The sequence below is a fragment of the Lissotriton vulgaris genome, chromosome 2_1, assembly GCF_964263255.1.
Source record: "Lissotriton vulgaris chromosome 2_1, aLisVul1.2, whole genome shotgun sequence".
Taxonomy (NCBI): domain Eukaryota; kingdom Metazoa; phylum Chordata; class Amphibia; order Caudata; family Salamandridae; genus Lissotriton; species Lissotriton vulgaris.
The window spans coordinates 1,468,830,963-1,468,855,760 of record NC_141687.1 but is presented as its reverse complement, the minus strand read 5'-3'; the positions used below and the strand labels follow the sequence as shown (position 1 = coordinate 1,468,855,760).

General features: G+C 42.5%; 1 protein-coding gene across 2 annotated transcripts in view; it reads right to left on the bottom strand.

Annotated features, from left to right (window-relative positions):
• The window catches only part of LOC147732780 (uncharacterized), a 635,036-nt gene that overhangs the window by 458,018 nt on the left and 152,220 nt on the right, over window positions 1-24,798 (bottom strand). For both annotated transcript variants that reach the window (XM_086957331.1, XM_086957332.1), the window contains exon 6: window positions 8,893-9,003. In XM_086957331.1, coding sequence (XP_086813457.1) covers window positions 8,893-9,003 — 111 coding nt within the window. The remainder of the gene's footprint in view (window positions 1-8,892; window positions 9,004-24,798) is intronic.

Sequence of the window (24,798 nt, the reverse complement as noted above, 5' to 3'; positions counted from 1 at the left end):
AAACGAAAATTATTTATCTTACTATTGGAGATTTTAATTAGCATGTTGATGTTATCACAGACCCCGAGGTCCCTATCTTGCTAACACATCTTGAAGTGCTAAATCTACAGTTAATAAAACTCGGCCCCACCCACCAAGGAGGACATACGTTGGACCTCATTTTCTCTACCATTAAGCTCCCATAAATTGACACCCCACTGACATAGACAGATCACTTTTTGATCAGCTTTCTAATTTCACTTACTATAATGCCCAATGCATCTAAGGCCAAGCACCAGTCCATCATGAGACCCTGGAAGCAGATCACTGGTGACTCTTTTAAAGCAGCCTTCTCCACTTTGAAACCAAATAACCCGTCAGATATCAAGGCAACTCTTGCACAGTTCAACAATTCCCTTTCGCAGCCATTCAACATCGTGGCCCCCTCACTAGGAAATATCCCAGACCAAATGCACCTTGGTACTTGGCGGACCAAAAAACTGATAAGACCCTCTGCAAAAGGCTTGAGTGCATCTGGAGGCTGTCTAAAAGCAATTCTGAAAAACAATATTTAAAGATGCACTTCGTTCCTACCATGATGAAATAGAGCCTGCTCGTAAACAATATATTGTTCTTAAAATCAAACAAGCCGGTAACTCCTCCAAGGAACTTTTTTAAATTGTAAAAACCTGTGCCCAACCACGGGCCTGTTCTACTGATGCCCCAGCAACCCTAGTTTTCTGTGACACCCTGGCAACTCATAACACCATCTACAATAGTTTTCAATCTATATATCCTTCTTACCCCGCTAGGAAACATTACTCGGGCTTTGTGACATTCGAACCCAAATGTTAGACTCATTAGCTAAAGGAAAATCAGGGTCGCCTTCCTATCCCTGCCCTCCAAAAATCAATTCATTTCTCTCCCCTCATCTTGCCCCGACAATTACTGAAATATGCAACCAATCTTTGACCCTAGCCTCGGTCCTGAGGCAATGGCAAGCAGCCCACGTAGCGCCCATCTTGAAGAAACCAACCACGGACCTCAAGGACTCAAAACAACTACCGCCCCATATCTCTCCTCCCTCTGCTAGGAAAGACATTAGAGATCCATATTAACAAACAGCTTACCCAGAGCAGAACAATTTGTTGGACATCTCACAGTCAGGTTTTAGACCATTCCACAGCACAGAGACTGCTCTACTTGCAGTAGTAGACACCATTAGACTGTTACTTGATGACAGAAGGACCAGCTATGCTGGTGATGATTGATCTATCAGCAGCATTCAACACCATCTCACACACAATTCTATCACGTCTGCAGCAGCTAGGCATCAGGGGTTCAGCCATTAACTGGTTGAGAGACTTCCCTAAATACAGAGTCCAAACAGTTTCTAAGGGTCCGTACCACTCCAGGACCTTTTCCCTGAACAAAGGAGTTCCCCAGGGTTCTTTAATGTATACGCAGCTCCCTTGGCCCGACTGATTAAATCGTTTGGATTCGAGACACTATCATATGCAGATGACACGCAGTTGGTCATCGCATTCGGGCAGGACATCGAGAATGTCAAACAGATTCTCTACCTGCATGAGGGCGATTGCTTCCTGGATGTCCTATAACTGTCTCCAACTCAATGGGAGCAAAACAGAAATTCTCTCGTTCAGCAAAGCCCAAAATCTCTGGACTGATGACTGGTGGCCGGCAGAATTGGGCCCCACCCCTTTGCCCAGTATAATCGCAAGAAATGTAGGCATACTCCTAGACAATCAAGTTTCAATTTGAGACCATTTATCCTCCACATATGGTACCTGTTTTGGCACCATGGACCTTCTTTAAAAATATGATTAAATGGCTTCCATTAAACTCACGTAAAACACTCACCCAGGGGCGACCATTAGCCGACTAGATTATGGTAATGCCTTGTTCCTTGCCTCCAATGAATCCCTTCTGTCCCAACTGCAAGTCGTTCAAAATAGAGCAGCATGTATGGTTAACAAGCTGCCACCAAGGCGTCCATCTGCCGCTACACTAAGAGCCTTACATTGCCCCCCCGATTCGCAAGACAGCCCTGTTCAAACGGCTTTGTATAACCTACAAATCCCTATCAGGCTCTGGCCCAAAAAACCTGCAAAACAGGGTTACTCATTATGTCCATAGCAGGAACTTGTGATCTAGCAACCAATCCTTTCTATGCCTCTGCCGGATTCGTACAGCTAAATATGGAGGCCGCGCCTTTTCACACCTGAGGCCGCTCCAATGGAACAAACTACTGCTGACCATACACACGTCCCCTAGGTTTGCGGAATTCAAGAAGCATCTTAAGAACTGGGGGCCAGATGTAGGTAAAATAGATTTACCGATTTTTAATTACCGAATTTTACCGATTCGGTAATTAAAAATGGGTAAATCTAAGGGGTGGATATGTAGGTATTCCAGATGTGCTGGAATACCGATTCGGAAGAATTCGGTATTTACCGATTCGGTAAATACCGAATCGGTAATGCCCATTCATTCCTATGGACTTTGAAGCCCATAGGAATGAATGGGCATTACCGATTCGGTATTTACCGAATCGGTAAATACCGATTTTCACAAGGGTGCAGGGGGTGTCACTTTGACACCCTCTGGCACCCCCAAAACAGGCTTGGGTGCCATGTGGCAGGCATACATGCCCTAAGGGCAGGTCTGCCTGTCACATGGCATAGGTGTGCATGCACACATGTGCATGCACACCGGAATCAGTATTTTACCATCAAATTGGATTTGATGGTAAAATACCGATTCGGTAAGGCCTCTGGGACTCTGAAGAGTCCCACCTACATCTGGGTCACTCAGAATCGGTAACATTACCGAATTTTTATTTTACCGAATCGGTAAAATTACCGAATCTGTAATTTTACCGATTCGGTAAAATAATGCCCCCTACATACTTGTCACCAATTTACCGATCGGTAACGGCCAAAATCGGCCGTTACCGCTCGGTAAATGGCCTCAAACGGCCACCTACATCTGGCCCTGGGTGTTCTAAAATACTACCTCTGTGTCAGCTATCTGCCATCTACGCGCCGAGATGTCCCTGCCGGGATGAGTTGTGCGACATATCAAGCAACAAATAACAACATAGTAAGCATTGTGAAAAGGATGGAACACACTTGTTAAAATGTAAAACTAAGCTAAGTAGAGTAAAGAGAGAAGGTGGTTTATGAAGACTTAAAAGAGCGTAGCATTTGTGCTTTAAAACAAAAAGAAGATACACCTTACAGCAAGAAAAGTTTTGAGGGTGTGTGATTCCAGAGTGGAAACGATGGGCTCAAAGTCAATGTAAAGGACAGTCCAACTATAAATCTTGTATGTAATCGTTGTGAAAAGGGGGGCCTTTTTTAAGTACAGTTGTAGCAAGGGTAAGAATGATTCATAATAAAGTGTGAGGTTTGATTAATGAAGTTACGATTTTACAAGTAGGATGTGAGGGCTGGGTACGGTGCTTCTACAGAGGAAGTGGCTTGACTCATTTTTATCAAGAATTAGGAGATGTTTGAGATCACTCCAAGATTTTTGTTTTGAAGTAGCGTACGTGCCTGGAGTAAGAAATAGTTCAGGTGGCTGTTTAGTGTGGTTAGTAGTAGAAAGCATGGAGGAAAGTTAGGTGGAAGAGGCGTTGGATGAGGATGTGAGAATGTACACAGTGACGTTTGGTGCGGTGGAGAGAGGATGGAGTAAGTAAATGGCTAAATAGTGTGTCCTACCTAAGTTAGTTATAGTTGTACAGGTCAGTGAGTGGATATAGAGACAGCTGCAAGAAGTGAGAAGTGTTATGAATAGTGAGGAATGAGGTGTCAGTGAAGAAGTGGAATCAGGATCAAGCTGTTGAATTTAGCACCTGAGGAACACTTGGAAATTGTAAAAACAAAAGAGACAATGATAACATACTTCTGATGGCCATGTTCAGACTTAGAGGTCGAGGTCATGGTGAAGTATATGGAGTCGCATCACCAAAGTTTGAAATGTTAAATGCAGGAACGATCACAGAAGGGACTGGCGATTAGATAGATGCTTTGTTCAGAGAGCATTGTGGGTGTAAGAAAATAGTGGCAGAATGTTGCAGAATCCCGTCAGTTTAAAGAGGTACATTGGTAACGTTGGAATCATTGAAAAGAATGTTAATTCACATGAGCTTCAAATTTGATTACATATTAATCTAGTAACATTCATGTTGGCAGAGATGTTAACGGTAATACTGGTAATTTTATTTGTTATTTCAGTAACCCCTGAAGAAGAGCACTAGTGGCCCGAAATGCATTGTGTATTGTAAAATAAACAACACTGTCTCAGACGAAATTGCTCCTTTGGTGTTTTATGCAATAGGTTCGGGAGGCCCAGCTTAAACATGTGAACATTTGTAAATTGGCAAATCCATTCAGCGTGTGAAGAGAAAACGGTGAAAAAAAGTTGGATAAAAAAGTTGGACAAAAATGGTTAAAATAATTTGATTAAATTGGAATACACGGACTAATCTGAAAAAGAAGATAACGGCCTAAACAGGTGAGTCCAGCTATGCGTTTGGTTGGGGTGTTGATTCAGCCAAATGTGAAAATGTGTCTTACCGAGTTGCCCATTGTGCATGGCACCAACCCAAACTGCACGCATTTATATCTAAGATTGGATAATTTTTTTTTAAAAAGCATGAATTGGTGTGCATACCTCCCTTTGAAAATTCTTGAAGTATATGGAGTGCAAGAACTCCAACAAAGGGTTGGAGGTCAGACAGATGCCCCGTGTGTAGGGTACTGCTCAATTATCCTTGAGAGGAGGTTACCATTTATCTGGTTGGAACGATAAGGGGTAAACTGGCCACACCCTCTCTATTAGTCTTCATGGGTTTCTATTCTAGGAGGGTAGAAGTAAAGGACATTTCCACTGATGGTATAACCAGGTTATATCTAGATGCTAAATATTTCCCACTATTCTCTATCTGATAATGGTGTCCAAATTTGCTCTGTCAAGATTAAGAGTTACAGGGATGTGGAATTCCTATAGCCCGACGCCCAGCAAATATTGTTTATGGGTCAAAGGCAACAAGTTTTCATGCGTATGTTGTCCTTGGGACAAGTAGGCCCAACCCCCTGCAGCACAGAATCTTTGGTTGCCAATTTGCAGGCCACGTTATGGATCAGTGAAGGGCACTGTCTGCAGTTAAGGAAATATTTTTGTCCATATGTTAATGCTGTTCAAACTTGTATTTATGGTTCATTAATTGAAAGCCTTTATTATTAGTGTGGGCACTCTAAGTAAACATTGTAATCCTTGACTGTAGTACTGACAGTGGTTCCAGTATAAAAATGTGTACACACGTTTTCATAGTTTCGCAATGTAAGGCTATGTACAATGCTCCCAGAATGCTCTCTGATTTGATGCAAATATTTGCAGAAGTTGAAAGCAAGATTGATGATTCTTTGCTTTCTTTCAAAATAAAATGCTCCTAAAAAATGAAAGCAGGAAAAAAAACATTTTGCTAAACTACTGTCAAATTTCAGGTACCATTTCTTTGCAGCATCATTTAGTAACGGGTGTTGATGCATGCTGGTATTTCCCCAAAATATTCATAATCCAAATGAGTATAAACAGTTTTAATAAGATTATGGGAAACAAAAATAAGCATTGGCAAAGCCACTAGGTCTGAAATTGGTGGTCAGCTTTGTCAATGAGTGAATTGTTTGGCATGGTTTTTGTAATGCCTTATTGGTGTGGGAGCTGCCAGGCCCTCACCATTATAACAAACATTGGCAAAAGCAAAACTTGTTTTTGGTCTCAAAAAGCACACACTGTCACAGTAGTTACTGGCACTGAACAAATCTACTTTGTGTGCCGATATGCTCCTTGTGGAAGAGCAGAATGCTGTCACTCACAGTGAAGCCAGCCAATACAGAAAGAGAGACAGAATTTTATTAAACCCAAAAGGTCATGGTCAACGCAGACCACATTAGGGGCTCAATTATTAAAGAAAGCCTCAAAAGGGCACCCCTGGTATAGGTCAGTGAATTAAGTGCAGCTATATAGCTTTTGTGAATTCCCAAGAATTTACAGAATAGTAATCCTAGAATACATTTGTGAACTGCGTTCTAGCATGAGCAAATATGCATGTTTAGGTTTGCTCATGCAAAAATCTGAGTGTTTGCATATTCACTTTCCATCCCACCACTTGTTTCCCAACTTTGGAATAATGTTTATGTCTGCCATTGTCAGGAGAAAATTTCCAACATTTCTCAGTATGGGAAAAAATAGAGAAGAGTTGTTGAAAACCCTTAAAACATGCAAGTTAGTAGGTTTGCACAGACTCAAAAGGGCATTCTAACCCTGGAACTATTGCTTACCACTACCTTCAGCCCCAGTATGTAGCCCTGCAGAAACGTGGCAACATAAGGGGGTTGCAAGTATTCAAACACTACTATGGTATGAGCCCTGACATAATCAGAGGGGCTATTTCAGATCTCTTATATAATGAGATTGCTGCTATAATTTGTAGCCGCACTACATTGCACCAAAGGGACAAGTGGATTTTGTTACAGGACAAGCAGATTTATGAAGCAACCTGCCCCATAGACAAGTAGATATTTTATTAAATTCCACAACCCTGGAGTTATTTTTAAAAAGGCTATGGTTTTGAGCACAAATAAAAGCTCCTTATTCCACCTGGAGATGAATGGTACTGTGAAGGACATGAATAAGACGTTGAAGAAGGGCATACAACTTGCAAGACCAAAAGGTCTCAAATGGATGGTGCAATTACAGTACAGCATCACAGCCTACAGGTTTACTCCATTCAGCTAAACGGGTAAATATCCCTTAGAATTGTTTAAAGACCATGCTACTCGTACCAAGATGAGTACAGGTTTGATAACATATATTAAGGGTTTGAAAGTCCATGGCGTGGGAGAGAGAAAGAGAAGGATCTCCAAGTCAAAAGAAAAGAAAGGTCTGATAAAAGGAAGTGTATAAGTCACTAGGACCAATATGGATGATTATATTAACACCTTGGCTGCTAGGGAGATTCTTCTGCCGTGCTGCCATAATGAAAATGGGTGTGTTCATGACGAGCTCAGCTCGTCACGAGCACCGTGACTCATGACGAGCTCAGCTCGTCATGAGCACTGAAGGGGTTAAAATGAGTACACCTCTGCAGTGCAGGGGTTAGTCTAAGTTCATGAGAGCCGAGAGTGGTGAAGCTATTCAAAAATGCAATCAAGAAGGAGGGTGGAATGATCTGGAAAAAGAGAAGGGTTGTTGTGAATAGGCCCCTGGATGGAGAAGTCTGGTGGAGAGAGAATGGTGATGAGTGAGCCAAGGGGTCGGACGTAAGGGTTGGGCATGGTTGTGGACTGAAAGGGAACGTTCTCAGAAGGAGGGAGTGAATGGTAAAGAAGCCATAAAATCTGCAAGATTTTGTTGTGAATTGATTGGTTTCTGCTTTGCATGTTCATATTTGTACATATTTTAATTAGATGCAGTATTATTGCATAATAAAATGTTAACTTTTCTTTGCAGACATTATTGATCTATCCAACACTGTAACGTCTATTTTGTAATGTACAGGGGAAAGAAGCGTGATGTATCTTCTAGTCATTGCCAGCTTAGAAATCACCCAAGAACCAAAGACTCAGGTGTGGACTACAATTGCCTCCAATTTCAAGAATTGGAGGAAGGTACTCTTGGAGTATTGTCTTCTACTATGGCAGGGTCCCCATGTGAGCGAGAGGTGTGGATGAGTTGTGCAGAGTGCATAGTTGTGAATGTGAATCAGTAAAACTTCCTCGTAGAGGACTATTAAAAAACGTTGTTGGGTGTCCCCGATGGGTAGATTAAAACTAAGAGGGGAGTAAGTATCTTCAATCCAATGGTGGCATTTAGATCATTTTTACCAAAGGTGGTACCGAACCAATTGTGCCGTTTTGTTTATATAAAGTAAATCATACATTATTTTCTCTAACAGTCACCCTAGCTCTAACAAAGAATACTTTTTCGTTTCATTTATACAGGTATAAGGAATACTTCGATTCATTTCCTTTTTGTATCATTCCTCAAGGGAAGCTATTGGCTTAGCATGCTGCTCCAAACTATGTATCGGAGTACCTTTTAAAAAGCCAAAGTTCTACCGGCATGCAAACATTCCGAAACACATTTGGCTTCGCGCTCTGGTACGAGAAGAAGCAGAGGTTCTCACATGTCCCACTTGTTGAAATGGTGTTAAACAAGCACTGACAATACCAAATGTCTCTCCTTGGCTATTGGGTGGGATGGTTATATTTTGTATTTAATTTTTATTGCAAACATATGCCACAAAAATACAAAGAAGAAAATAAAGAAAACATGCCGCCACTTGAACATGGTGGTCAGGTCCTTGCAATAAAAAGTGTAATTTAAAAAGAAAGTAATCAATACATGTACTTAGCACATCACAGGAAAACACAATTCATAGTGGCACACAGAAAAGGCAGAGGAAAACATTTGCAAAGTAAAGTATTAGTCCACCAGCCCTGTCCCTGAAGTGCATTTCTTTTTGTGCAAATGTGATCAGACAAACGGAGAGTGCAAGAGAGCCAATGGCTAAAGTGGGTTGAGTCATTGCCCCATACTGTATGCTGCTGTGGACAGAAGCAACATTTGAATGACAGTCAGACAAACCAATGGATGAAGAATGCCGATTAAAAGCTCACTTAAGTATGTATTTGTTTATTTTTTTATTAATTATTTGTTTTTATTACATGAGACTTTTGAGACAGCTACAGTGTTGTCTAGGACAGATCTGAATATGTCGGAGACCCATGAAAATATGTTTAATCAATATCTTTGCTGAATTCCATAGGTGGCAGATTGGGACACTGTCTGCAAACCAAATATTCATAAAACAACTCTTACCTATGTTATGGGCAGATTTACTTTCTCCTTCTACTCCACAATAAGAATCCACGAGACTCGAATGAAACTCTTCTTTTCTCAAAACGTTTCCAGAATTAAGGATTGGATCACCTGCTTAAAAAAACATGCAGTTACTTCAAAGTTCAGGTTTTGGTTTGAGAAATTCTAAAGTAAATTTTATGGGAATATTGTGATCAGCAATAGCGGGCCAGGGTCAAATGGAACAAATATACACAAAGGAATCAAAAAGGTCTAAGAGAGAGCAGACTTTAGATCAGGGGTTTCCAACTTGTTTTGTAATAAGAGCAACTTTTGTTCAATGGAAATCATCCAGAGTTCTATTAATAGTGTTGCAATAGTGACTGTATAGCTTAGCCACGGAGAACTGGGGCTCTGAGCAAGTCAACTATTCTGCTATTAAAAATGCAATTAAAAAACAAGTCCGCCTCCGCTCTCGTGCACTGGACTTGGAGTCCCTGGCAAAAAGAGGTTTCCATGAGACCCAAAGCCTGCCACACACGGCGTACAACGCTAAACAACATCTTACGCAGGCAGTGGGCCGCCCAGCTCTATATAAAATTCTAGCCTACAGATTACACCCCCTGCCCCACAAAGAATTATATCCCACTGAAGGAACAGGCTTAGGGAACAAGGAATGCAGGCTCTGTAACTACAATCGGGAGTCCCTGAGCCACATCCTATTTTGTTGCCCGACCCTGCGCACAGCCCGTTGCCTCTACCTCAGGCCCATCATCTTACAAGTGGGGACGCAAACCACAAAGGAGGCGGTGTATCAATTGTACACATTGAACTCAGTTAAACAGATGGCCACATTTGGCAAATTCATTCAACAGACTCGTTCCAAGTTGATGGCCATCACGAGCTAAATGTCCAGAGCCTTAACCGATGCATGTCGTTCCGCAAGAAAAAAGACTCTAACCCTCTTTGTTTACAAGCACCCAGATCTTGAGCATACAGACTTGTTTTAAAGAATATGATTTCTCTGATCCTTTTTAACTTTTGTAGCTTTGAACTTTGGTTTTAATGTAATGGTTTTGAGTAACCACACAATAAATTATTCATTCATTCAATAGTGACTGTATCGGGCAAGATAACATTAGAGGCCATCCTATGTATTATTAGCAGCAATCCCACCTCAGTGGATCAGTCAGGGTGATGTATAAAAACACCAGTAAATAACAAACACTTCATCAATTTGCAATGGCTTTCAGTGGGTAGTACATGAGAGCCAGAGCTGCAATGCCCCTAGCACCAACGTAATAATATTAGTAATATTTCTCTCCAATCACACAGCTTTAAATATATTTTGGTAATTTGCTCTAAGCATCAGCTGATGAGTTTGGAAACAACAAAAATGTTCACCTGAAATACATGGTTTTCAGTTTTGGGATGCATATATTATTTCAATTAAAGAAGAACCTGTAATGTATTAGGCAGGGCTGCACAATGGAGAGCTACGTACAAGTGGCACAGTAGCTCACCAGCTACTCTTTGGAGAGGCGTGGTTTACATCTATCCACATAAAGGAGCAGAGCAGAGCAGAGGGTAAGCGGTTTCTGTAGAGAGGGCGAAGCGATGTTCAAAATGGAGTCGTTTAATGATATAAGAGCATGTACAATTCCAGGAACTCCTCTTTCCAAGTGAGAGTGTTCACCATCTCCCTATGTGAAAACGCCTATATTTTGCTAAATTGTAAACAGAATAGAGTGTGTTTCAAGACCATACCTGCCAGTCCTTTTTGTTATTAGGGACATTGGAATAACACCACAGTCAAAGTTGGTTGGTGGAAGATGAAAGTGGTGAGCCTTCTTGTATGGAATTGTTTGGTTGACCGGACTTGTGTGTCCAAGGGAAGCCTCTGAAATGTGGTTTCTAGAAGGCACAGGCTATCTTTCTGTATGATGTTTTATTGGCCTGACATACAAGTCAGCTGACCTCCATGTGTTTCCACCTGGTGGTTCTAGATCTGTTTTGAGAAGTGGAATGCTCAGGGAAGCCACAGGGACTGCACAGAGATAGCTGTGATTGCATTCTACTCACTTGTCTTAATATGCAATGCTGTCTGGTGGTGGCGCTATAGGTCTTTGGTCACTCTTGTTGACTGGGATCATGGCTCAGAATGATGACCAGATGGGAGGTTGTGTGAGGATGGCCCACACTGGCCTCTGCATCACCCTTTTCATTGCAGACTTCAATAATCACTTTCTCATATATTCTAGCTGAACCCTTCTCTACTGGCACCGGCTCCATTTCTGGTTGTGAATTTGGAATTTGGTGGGTAAGGTGAGAGATTTTATTGAACCTGACAATGGGACCTAGCAGTGTAGGCAGCCAGGATGGAAGCAATACCCGTTGTAGGGTTGAGTTTCCCATGTGGCTTACAAACAACAAGCTGCCACCAAGGCGTCCATCTGCCGCTACACTAAGAGCCTTACATTGCCCCCCGATTCGCAAGACAGCCCTGTTCAAACGGCTTTGTGTAACCTACAAATCCCTATCAGGCACAGGCCCAAAAGACCTGCAAAACAGGCTTACTCATTATGTCCCTAGCAGAAATTGTGATCTAGCAACCAATCCTTTCTATGCCTCTGCTGGATTCGTACAGCTAAATATGGAGGCTGCGCCTTTTCACACCTGAGGCCGCTCCAATGGAACAAACTACTGCTGACCATACACACGTCGCCTAGGTTTGCGGAATTCAAGAAGCATCTTAAGAACTGGGTGTTCTAAAATACTACCTCTGTGTCAGCTATCTGCCATCCATGCGCTGAGATGTCCCTGCCCGGATGAGTTGTGCGACATATCAAGCAACAAATAACAACATAGTAAGCATTGTGAAAAGGATGGAAGACACATGTTAAAATGTAAAACTAAGCTAAGTAGAGTAAAAAGAGAAGGTGGTTTATGAAGACTTAAAAGAGCGTAGCATTTGTGCTTTAAAACAAAAAGAAGATACACCTGACAGCAAGAAAAGTTTTGAGGGTGTGTGATTCCAGAGTGGAAACGATGGGCTCAAAGTCAATGTAAAGGACTGTCCAACTATAAATCTTGTATGTAATAGTTGTGAAAAGGGGGATCTTTTTTAAGTACAGTTGTAGCAAGGGTAAGAATGATTCATGATAAAGTGTGAGGTTGATTAATTAAGTTACGATTTTACAAGTAGGATGTGAGGGCTGGGTACGGTGCTTCTACAGAGAAAGTGGCTTGACTCATTTTTATCAAGAATTAGGAGATGTTTGCGCACGAGGCAAGATGGCAGCGGGTGGGTTGTGGTGAGCAGTCGCACCAAAACCTCTCTCCCATCCGGACGCAACAACATGAAGTAGCTGGGCGCTATAATGATAGCGCTAGACCCTTCGGATGGCTGTTGACCTTGCTCGTATGAAAGTCGGATTCGGAGCTGGGGAGTGCATTTTACTCAATCCTGCACAGTCAACTACTGGCCGGCTTAGAGACAGGGTGGTGGCTGAATTCGGCAGGCTCACAAGGAAACTGAGAGCACTCACAGGTAGCCTGCTGAAGCAAGTTAAGAACATATCAGAACAAGGAATAAAGGATTTAAGCGACTCGCTGCATACAAAAATGCCACTTAGATCTGCAAAGGCTGACAAGATGAAAACTAGAGACGGGATTGAGATCAGTAAATCAACCCCCACTGAACTGGAGACACCCGTCGCGCTGAAGACAGATACCGGTGAGGAACCCGGGCGCTATTAAGAAAGTGATTGCGCCTCCGACAAAAAAGAAACTGGACCAAAAAGGGAAACCACTGGGCGGAGAGGAGAGCGCTACAGCGAAAGGGTGCACCAAAGTATTAGAAAAGCCAGCGATCTTGAAAATAAAAAATAAAGGAACCCCCCTTAGGCAGCCCACCTTACCGGAGTCATTTACCCGTCCAGCCAATTCAGAGACGGCGGATTTGGCAGCAGAAGTCCCCGGCGATGCTGAATCCGATCCTGGAGTCAGTCAACGGAGCGTCCTCAAGGACGCAGCGGCAGCAGCAACAACGGGAGTTGGAGACGTGACAGACGCCGAGCCGGCTGTTACTAGGCAACCGCTCTCTGCTAGCTTCGAACAGAACGCCGACAGGAGCACAGATGAGAAGGCAGATGAGAATGCAGGGCAGAGAGCTGAGAAATGTGCCGTAAAAAAAGGAGAGAAGGAGACTCTGCAGAGGACGGTGTTTGAAGAAGGGATTACTGTGGATAAGGAAAGCGGTAAGGGGGAGCCAAGGGGGCAAGAAAATGCAGATATGTTGCAGGCAATCATGCAGGTGGAAGCAGAATTATTGGCTAAATCCCCTAACCCCACATGGGGAAGTTCTGTAAGTTTGGTGGCAGAAAAGGTAGAAGGCGGACATCCCAGGGAGAAGGAAGATGTATGCTTACTGGAGGGGGAGCATTTCTTCTCAGTAAATGAGGATTCCGACTCTGTACAACAGGAGGGGGAAATAACAGATGAAGAGGAGGAAGAGGAGGCGGAGAAGGAAGAGGATGAAGATGAAGAGGATTCATGGTCAGCCTCTACCTCCTCAGGAACTGATATAGGCAAAGACTCTACACAAAAAAGGAAACAGATAAGGCGATGCAGGCACGAAAGATCGCCCACAAGAGGAGCTGAGAGGAGACTGGATTGGGACTATTCAGCAACATCGCAGACATATCAGGAAGAGCAAGAAACAGGCCCAAGGCAAGATGATGCACTAGGAATGGTATTCAACATGTTGAAACAAATTCAAACTGAAGCGAGATCTACAAGTCGAAAAACAAGACAAGACTTCAAGAAGATTCAAACGACGCTTCGGAAAACAAACAAATTATATGAAGGCTTGGCGGGGAGAGTTGCTGAGGTGGAGGAAAGAACAGGCAAGATGGAGGATGACTTCCGCAGCTTTAGCGAATTTAAAACACAACAGGAAAAGAAGGCAGACGATTTTCTTTGGAAGATGGAGGATTTTGAAAATCGTCAAAGACGCAATAATGTTCGCATTTTGGGGGTGGCAGAAGGGCTTGAAGGGCAGGAACCTAGGGGGTTTGTGGTCAAACTACTAAAGGGTGCATTTCCTGAGTCCCAGTGGCAGTGGGAGTCAGAGATCCAGAGGGCGCATAGGTTCCCCTTTGTCCAGCGTAAGACATATGGAGCCGAAGGAGGCTCTAAAGCACCACTCCCCAGAGCAATATTAGTGTATGTTGGAAACTTTCTGCTCCAAGAAGAAATTATTCAGAAAGCCAGACCTGACAGTAAAAGAACTGTGGAGGGTGTTACCTTCTTTTCTAGACCAGACTTTTGTCATGTGACAGTTGAGAGGAGGTGGAGGCTCAGGAAAATGATCTCGCAGTTTCAGGCCTTAGGATCAGAGGCATATTTGCTATTCCCAGCTAGACTGAAAGTGATCACAAAGGGCAGAGTCAGGATGTTTATGTCTGAAGTGAAAGCACAGGAGTTTATTCAGGAGTTGGAAAGGGAGAAGAAATAAGAGATTGATCTCCGTTAAGATGGTTGAAGATCTTCAAATTAATACTATGGACTTTTGAAGAGAGGTTTAAGCGGTAGAAAGGGGGGGACTCTGGAGAAGGTGGGAGAGGGGTGCGACTAACACAACCAGGAAGCGGCCACACATAGGTCATTGTTGACCTATTTGCCTGTAGGGAGGGGGGTAGGGAAGGGAAGGGGAGGGGAGGGGGGGGGGAGGGGGCGGGAGACCAAAAACCAGTGGAAGTGTATAGATTGGCTATGTTTTTTAGCACACATTGATTACATATATAGTTTGTTGTCTATATCTTTGAATAGAGAAGGGAGGAGAAAGATTGGAAAGGGGGAAAGGATGGCTAAAGAAATAGTTGGGATACGAAGAAAAGTTTTTTTCAACAATGCACAATGTCATGTAAGTTAGTCTCTATAAATGTATGTGGTTTAAATGATCCAAGGAAAAGGGCGAATGTAGCAGCTTATATTAGAACTCTACAAGTAGACTTAGTATGTTTACAGGAAACGCATATAGAGGAAAAGCAGATATATTTAATGAATCAATTGGGCTTTGATGTACTTGCAGCCAGTAGGCAAGGATCTAGGACAAGGGGAGTTGCAATCCTGGGGAGAAGAAGAGATGTGATAGTTAAAAGAAAGAAAGAAGACCAATGGGGGAGATGGGCTATGGTGGAACTATGTTTTAAAGGTCTCAGGTTAACATTAGTAACCATATATGGATCTAGTGAAGTAGTGTGGCTCACTGGTTAGAGGCGGCAGACCCGAGAGCAGAGGACGGCCCGGGACCAGGGTTCGATTCCCGGCGCGGCAGGTTTCTGGACCAGGGTCAGCGGACTTGATAATTCTCTCGCCTCGGTGTCCACTCTGATCAGCGATCACACTCGGCAACTCTGGGCATTAGCTTGCCTCATCTTCACTAACGGCCCCACCAGACCGCCAGGGATGCCTGGTCTCACCCTGGAGATACCCATTAAGGGACCATCTCTCAGGGAAGCCAGGAAGGGTTTCGCAGCAGTCGAAGCGCCTTGGGACCCTACGGGTAAGTAGTGCGCTATATAAATGCCTATACATTTACATACATTTACTGAGGATGATCCGGAGATATGGCAATTTATAGATACAGAATTAGCACAGTGGCCTGAACCAGTAATATGCTGTGGCGATTTTAATCTACATGACCCTACAAGTTCATTTATGAATACAGGAGCGGTGTACAGTGGTAGAAAGAGAAAGGTATATAGGGCTATTGCCAACATGGTTAACCATAATTTTTGGGTAGATCCCTGGGTGATGCAACATCCACTGTTGGATAGCAGTACTTTTTTCTCGGCACCACATCAGGTGTTGGTAAGATTAGACTACTTTCTAGTCTCAAGGTCTTTGGCTTTGGAGACATTGATTGAAAAGCAACCAAGGATTATTTCCGATCATAGTCCATTAATATTGACAGTGAGGGTTCCGCAATCACAGAGTAAGAGGTCAACATGGACTTTTGAGAGGAGTCTTCTTCAAGATGCCGAATATAGGAAGCACATGGAGGGGTGGATTAGGTCCTTTTGGGAGATCAATCATGGTACTGCCTCTATAGGACAAACTTGGGATTGCTTCAAAGCTGGGGTTAGAGGAGAAACATTGTGCTATGTATTGACAAGACGCAAGAAAGAGAGGTTAAAGATTGAAGCTATCCGGCAAAAGTTGATTATAGAGGAAGGAAAATTAGCTGCTGCAGTAGAATCTAAATCCAGCTTGGAACACGTATTACTAAAATTGGTAGCATTGAAGGCAGAAGCTGTAGAAAGCTTTTCTATAAAGCTGGCAGAAAAATACTTGGCTAAAAAAGAAGAGGCTTACGAGTGTAGTGAGAAAGTGGGTCACATCCTTGCGGTTAAAGTTAGACAGCAGAGGGCAGCTGCAGAGATAAAAGAGATATTGGATCCAATGGGTGTCACTGTTACAGATCCGGATAGGATAAGAGAGGTTTTTAGAGTATTTTACGAAAAATTGTACACACGGGAAGACACAGGGGGAATAGTGGAAATTAGTAATTATCTTAAAGACATAGTCCCCTCATCTATCTCAAAGGAAGAAGGAGAAATGTTAGAATCTATCCTAGGCCTGGAGGAATTCATCGATGCATTAAGTAGTTTACCATCAGGAAAGGCGTCTGGACCTGATCAAATTCCGGTTGAGTTTTACAAAGTATTTCGTGATTGTTTGTTGATTTATATGTTTGAGGTTATGTTATATGTACAACAAGGGGGGCAATCACCGGATTCATGGGGAGGGGCCGATATAATTGTCATTGCTAAAAAAGGGAAGCCCTTAACTCTCCCTGGATCTTACAGGCCAATCACTCTGATGAACTCAGATGTTAAGGTATACTCAAAGATGTTGGCAAAGAGGTTAGCAGGCTGTATCGAACATTTGGTGAGCCCATCACAGCATGGCTTTATACCCGGGAAGGGTACTACACAGCATATTAGGACAGCGATTACTATGATTGATGCGGTAGAGGTCACAGGCGACCCTATTTCAGCACTCTTCTTAGATGCCGAGAAGGCTTTTGATAGGGTCGACTGGGAATATCTATGGGAAGTTATGAAGTGGTGTGGTATCGGGCCAGGATATATATTGGCCATACAAGCCCTATATAGAGACCCGGTCGCAAAAATTAGAGTAAATGGAGGGCACTCAGATCTAGTTCATATACAAAGAGGGACTCACCAGGGCTGTCCGTCTTCCCCACTGCTTTTCGCCCTATATATAGAGCCACTACTCCGCAAATTAGAGGGAAACCCTGAAATTCAGTCTGTCATTAAATGGCTGCACTGTGAAAACTCTCGCCTACGCTGATGACGTGGCTATACTGACTCCGAATCCGGATATAGCTATGGTGGGAGTAGAAGCAGAGGCGCATGGCTTTGGGCTGGTCTCAGGATACAGCCTAAACAAAACAAAAACCCAGATAATCATGAATAGGTTTGCAACTAGTCTGGATAACAGGGTGGTCAACAGCGCAACATATTTAGGGACTGATATTTCTGCAAATTTGGAGGAGATAGTCGAGCGCAATATGAATCCACTGATAGCGAAGGTAAAAAGTGACCTGGAAAGGATAAATAACTTGCACCTTTCATTGGTTGGATGCACTAATGTGTTGAAAATGATGGTCTTGCCTAAATTTTTGTATTTATTTAGGTCAATACCTTTAATTTTTGAGAACAAATGGTTCAATATGTTGGAGAGTGTAGCTAACAGATTTATTTGGGCCCAAGGAAAAACTCGTAGGGCTTATAAATTCATTACTTTGCCAAAGGGTAGAGGGGGTTGGGGTGCACCGGATTTTAGATTATATTATTTGGCTGCTGCTCTCCAGTATATGCAGGGACTAATAGGAGGAGGCGGGGGATTATCAAAATCCATTAATATGTCAACTGAAGCTTACACAGTGGTACTAGGCCAAAATGCAGAAAACTGCTTCCTGTACTTTACGGATCTGGGCTATCTTACAAGACAGACATATAAGACTCTTAGGGCGACACTTAAAATCTGGAGCTCCTTTTTGAAGACAGGCATGGGAAGATTCAATAGATATACCAAAGTCTATAAAAATAAATCCTTCCCTGAAGAAATTTTTGCTGATTCAGTAATGGCGGGTTGGGAAGACAAAAGGATACATCAAATTGGGGATTTAATAAATTCAGAGGCGATTGTACAATTTGAGGATCTGGTAAATGTATATAAAATAAACAGAAGGGACTTTTTTAAATACCTTCAGGTTAGGAGTTTTTTAAGAAACAAACAAGGGGGGCCGGTGGGTTTTCAACCTAATGAATTGATGGAAGGGATAACCACGGGGGAGGAACACTCCATTAGGTCAATATATGCTGCTTTGGCAAAAAATAGACCAGACGACCTGGATAAGCATAGGGATAAATGGGGGGAGAGAATAGAGGCTACTTCTGAATCTTTTAACGAATCCCTGGAACTAGGTCGGTCCATGCTCTGCTCTGCCCCCTTGCAATCCCAACATTACAAAACCTTGTTCTCATTGTATCACACTCCAGCCAGGATTGCGAAATGGGGGGGTACCGAGGGTATTACTTGCCCCAGATGTAACTCCACTGAGGCAGATATTGTCCACATGTTTGCTACATGTCCTCAGTTATATACATTAATTAAGGATATTGAGCATTTTTTAGACAACTCACTAAGGATAAAGATAACCCTTACAGCAAGTTTAATTATGTTGGGAGTTGACGCGGGAAACGTTCCAATGGATTCAGGCGATGCAATGTTTTTGTTTATGGTAGCTGCTGTCTTTAGATTAATGTTAGCTAGAGTATGGCTAGATAAGAGTCCCCCATCCATGCAAACATGGTTATCAAATCTTATTGCTATACATAATCTAGAGAAACATATATATGCAAGAAAGGGTAGGATGGGGAGAGCCCGAGGTATCAAAATATGGGGACCCTTGGAGAAGTGGAGAACAGGAATAGGCTGATAGGATTTGTTGACTCATCCTCGACAGCCAGACTCATCCTCGACATCCCACGATCCAGCCACATCTCCGGTCATCTGAGAGACCTTCACTGGCTCCCCATCAACAAGAGAATCACCTTCCGCCTCCTCACCCACGCACACAAAGCCCTACACGACCAAGGCCCGAGCTACCTCAACAGCCGAGTCAACTTCTACGCTCCCAAACGCCACCTCCGATCAGCCAACCACGCCCTCGCCGCCGTCCCCCGCATCCGAAGAGCGACTACAGGAGGAAGGTCCTTCTCCTACCTGGCCGCCAAGACCTGGAACTCCCTCCCGTCCGACCTGCGCCTGACCCAAGACCACCTCTCCTTCAGGAAGAAGCTGAAGACCTGGCTGTTCGAGCAGTAGCGGCACCCCCCCTCCCCAGCGCCTTGAGACCCTACGGGTATGTAGCGCGCTTTATAAGTGTCACTGATTGATTGATTGGTTGATGATTTTCTGATTTTTATCAAAATGTTATAATATGATACATTGATGCAATGGCTTCCTTCTCTTGAGTTTATTTTGTTTTGATTTAAGATTCCCTTTCATACTGTGAGATGAACAAATGTAAGAGGAAAATTTGTATTCTTTTAAAATGTGTGCTTTTATTTTGAAGTATAAAATAAAAATATATTTAAAAAAAAAAAAAAAAGAATTAGGAGATGTTTGATATCACTCCAAGATTTATGTTTTGAAGTAGCGTACGTGCCTGGAGTAAGAAATAGTTCAGGTGGCTGTTTAGTGTGGTTAGTAGTAGAAAGCATGGAGGAAAGTTAGGTGGAAGAGGCGTTGGATGAGGATGTGAGAATGTACACAGTGACGTTTGGTGCGGTGGAGAGAGGATGGAGTAAGTAAATGGCTAAATAGTGTGTCCTATCTAAGGTAGTTATAGTTGTACAGGTCAGTGAGTGGATATAGAGACAGCTGCAAGAAGTGAGAAGTGTTATGAATAGTGAGGAATGAGGTGTCAGTGAAGAAGTGGAATCAGGATCAAGCTGTTGAATTTCGCACCTGAGGAACATTTGGAAATTGTAAAAACAAAAGAGACAATGATAACATACTTCTGATGGCTAGGTTCAGACTTAGAGGTCGAGGTCATGGTGAACTATATGGAGTCGCATCACCAAAGTATGAAATGTTAAATGCAGGAACGATCACAGAAGGGACTGGCGATTATATAGATGCTTTGTTCAGAGAGCATTGTGGGTGGGAGAAAATAGTGGGAGAATGTTGCAGAATCCCGTCAGTTTAAAGAGGTACATTGGTAACATTGGAATCATTGAAAAGCATGTTAATTCACATGAGCTTCAAATTTGATTACATATTAATCTAGTAACATTCATGTTGGCAGAGATGTAAACGGTAATACTGGTAATTTTATTTGTTACTTCAGTAACCACTGAAGAAGAGCACTAGTGGCTCGAAATGCATTGTGTATTGTAAAATAAACAACACTGCCTCAGACGAAATTGCTCCTTTTGTGTTTCATGCAATAGGTTCGGGAGGCCCAGCTTAAACATGTGAAAATTTGTAAATTGGCAAATCCATTCAGCATGTGGAGCGAAAACTGTGAAAAAAAGTTGGATAAAAAAGTAGGACAAAAAAGGTTAAAATAATTTGATTAAATTGGAATACACGGACTAATCTGAAAAAGAAGATAACGGCCTAAACAGGTGAGTCCAGCTATGCGTTTGGTTGGGGTGTTGATTCAGCCAAATGTGAAAATGTATCTTACCGAGTTGCCCATTGTGCATGGCACCAACCCAAACTGCACGCATTTATATCTAAGATTGGATAATTTTTTTTTAAAAAGCATGAATTGGTGTGCATACGTCCCTTAGAAAATTCTTGAAGTATATGGAGTGCAAGAACTCCAACAAAGGGTTGGAGGTCAGACAGATGCACCCTGTGTAGGGTACTGCTCAATTATCCTTGAGAGGAGGTAACCATTTATCTGGTTGGAACGATAAGGGGTAAACTGGCCACACCCTCTCTATTAGTCTTCATGGGTTTCTATTCTAGGAGGGTAGAAGTAAAGGACATTTCCACTAATGGTATAACCAGGTTATATCAAGATGCTAAATCTTTCCCACTATTCTCTATCTGACAATGGTGTCCAAATTTGCTCTGTCAAGATTAAGAGTTACAGGGATGTGGAATTCCTATAGCCCGACGCCCAGGAAATATTGTTTGGGGTCAAAGGCAACAAGTTTTCATGCGTATGTTGTCCTTGGGACAAGTAGGCCCAACCCCCTGCAGCACAAAATCTTTGGTTGCCAGTTTGCAGGCCACATTATGGATCAGTGAAGGGCACTGTCTGCAGTTAAGGAAATATTTTTGTCCATATGTTAATTTATTTATTTATTTTATTTTTAGAGTTTTCTATAGCGCGAACTTGAACCGATTAGGTTATCAGAGCGCTTTACATAGCACCAGTTCCGTTACATGTTATCACAGCAGTTTACATAAGATCAGTTACGTTACACATTCCAGGAACTTGAACCGATTAGGTTATCCAAGCGCTTTACATAGCACCAGTTCCGTTACATGTTATCAAGGCACTTTACATAGCATCAGTTACATTACACATTTCAAGAACACATTTCTTTTGTTCTAATGAATAGGGTTATCTCTTCACACAGGGGAAGGGATACACCTGGCTATATTCCAACAGTCACACCGGCGACTAGTCGTTACAGCTATAACTCTAAACACACGGGGAAAGGGATACCTGGCTATATTCCAACAGTCACACCAGCGACTAGTCGTTGTAGCTATAGCTCTAAACACAGGGAGGGGATACACATGGATACAATCTAAGAATCACATAGGATATTAGTCATTAGAGTTATCTTCTATCTACACAGGAGGGATATGACTGGAAACACTCTAAGGTAGAGAATACATAGGTCCACTGCAAATTATTTATGGTTCATTAATTGAAAGCCTTTATTATTAGTGTGGGCACTCTAAGTAAATGTTGTAATCCTTGACTGTAGTACTGACAGTGGTTCCAGTATAAAAATGTGTACACACGTTTTCATAGTTTCGCAATATAAGGCTATGTACAATGCTCCCAGAATGCTCTCTGATTTGATGCAAATATCTGCAGAAGTTGAAAGCAAGATTGATGATTCTTTGCTTTCTTTCAAAATAAAATGCTCATAAAAAATGAAAGCAGGAAAAAAAACATTTTGCTAAACTACTGTAAAATTTCAGGTACCATTTCTTTGCAGCATCATTTAGTAACGGGCATTGATGCATGCTGGTATTTCCCCAAAATATTCATAATCCAAATGAGTATAAACAGTTTTAATGAGATTATGGGAAACAAAAATAAAAATTGGCAAAGCCACTAGGTCTGAAATTGGTGGTCAGCTTTGTCAATGAGTGAATTGTTTGGCATGGTTTTTGTAACACCTTATTGGTGTGGGAGCTGCCAGGCCCTCACCATTATAACAAACATTGGCAAAAGCAAAACTTGTTTTTGGTCTCAAAAAGCACACACCGTCACAGTAGTTACTGGCACTGAACAAATCTACTTTGTGTGCTGATATGCTCCTTGTGGAAGAGCAGAATGCTGTCACTCACAGTGAAGCCAGCCAATACAGAAAGAGAGACAGAATTTTATTAAACCCAAAAGGTCATGGTCAACGCAGACCAAATTAGGGGCTCAATTATTAAAGAAAGCCTCAAAAGTGCACCCCTGGTATAGGTCAGTGCATTAAGTGCAGCTATATAGCTTTTGTGAATTCCCAAGAATTTACAGAATAGTACTCCTAGAATATATTTGTGAACTGCGTTCTAGCATGAGCAAATATGCATGTTTAGATTTGCTCATGCGAAAATCTGAGTGTTTGCATATTCACTTTCCATCCCACCACTTGTGTCCCAACTTTGGAGTAATGTTTATGTCTGCCTTTGTCAGGAGAACATTTCCAACATTTCTCGGTATGGGAAAAAATAGAGAAGAGATGTTGAAAACCCTTAAAACATGCAAGTTAGTAGGTTTGCACAGACTCAAAAGGGCATTCTAACCCTGGAACTATTGCTTACCACTACCTTCAGCCCCAGTATGTAGCCCTGCAGAAACGTGGCAACATAAGGGGGTTGCAAGTATTCAAACACTACTATGGTATGAGTCCTGGCATAATCAGAGGGGCTATATCAGATCTCTTATATAATGAGATTGCTGCTATAATTTGTAGCCGCACTACATTGCACCAAAGGGACAAGTGGATTTTGTTACAGGACAAGCAGATTTATGAAGCAACCTGCCCCATAGACAAGTAGATATTTTATTAAATTCCGCACCCCTGGAGTTATTTTCAAAAAGGCTATGGTTTTGAGCACAAATAAAAGCTCCTTATTCCACCTGGAAATGAATGGTACTGTGAAGGACATGAATAAGACGTTGAAGAAGGGCATACAACTTGCAAGACCAAAAGGTCTCAAATGGATGGTGCAATTACAGTACAGCATCACAGCCTACAGGTTTACTCCATTCAGCTAAACGGGTAAATATCCCTTTGAATTGTGTTTTTTTTTTTGTGGTTTTTTTTGTGTCCTCATATCCACCATGGTATAAGAAAGCCATATAAAACAAGCCATAGATCAGCTGTCTCAGTGTTATAACTGGATGGGATCAAACTAAGTGGGGGGACCACGCATCCCTCAGCTGTCACTAGCTTAGTCTCATTCTTGGCTACCATTGGGGAAGCCTACAGCAGGGCCTGTACTGGGCTACGATCGGATATCTGCTATGCTTATGGCTAAACATAGGCACCATAGTAGTGTAATCATTGGACCCGGGGGGAAAAAAAAAAACCCGGATCTTTATTGTGCCCAAACAAGCATGTGCCAAAAAGCTCTTTTGCTTTGATTCCCCGGCCTAGCTAGGTCCATTCGTGCCGTCTGTAGACTAGATGCCAGCCAGTCCCCGTGGGAAGGGGGTAGAGGGTCCATCCACCTCCTGCAAATCTCCCTCCTTGCCAAGAGGACCGTATAAAACACTAGGCTTCTAGCTGCATTCTGTGATCCTATCAGGATCACAAAAATCACTAAAGGTAGATCAATGATAACTGGGAAACCCAACGACGCTGTAAGAGTCTTACCAATAGCTTCCCAAAATGTAGCAATCCGAGGGCATTCAAAAAACATGTGAATGTCTGATGCTGCCTGCAACCCACACCTTTCACATGCCACTGGATTACCTATGGCAAATTTAGATAATCTCTGGGGAGAGTAATACGCCCTATGGAGGGTATAGAGATGGTTCCTGCGAAGCCATGAAGGCTTTACTATACTCTTTAAGAGCTCACATGAGGTGGACCAAAGTTTTTGTACATCTTGTTCAGTTGTTAAAATGCCCCACAGCTGGACTGGTAGCTTAAATTCTCCATCAGATTCCTCAAGTAGAAGTTTATACCATTGTGAGATCTCGCCTTTAGTCGGACCAATACTCACTAAGTTGGTTATTAATTGACTATACCCTCCAAGAGGGAACCTGTTTCTTTTTGAAGGTGATATTTTATAAGCCTGTGTCCAACTACTCATTTGTAAGTATTTGAACCTCGAAATAGTTGGACCTATCCTATTCTGGAGGTGCTCCCACGAAAGCAAATCCCCCTCATAGAAGAGGTCCCCCCATACTTTAAGGCCTGCCTCTTTTAAAGGCATGGCTGGGATATCTTCTAGCCAGGCTGGGCTTTCAGGTAACCCCCAAAGCGGTGTTTTATCACAAAAATACCCCTGTTTGATTGAATTTGTTACCTTACACCACATTTTCGCCAATCCATATAGAACCTTCAGTTTGATCTTTTTAAAGAATTTCGGGTTGCCAAATTTAAATAGATAACCCGACTGGCT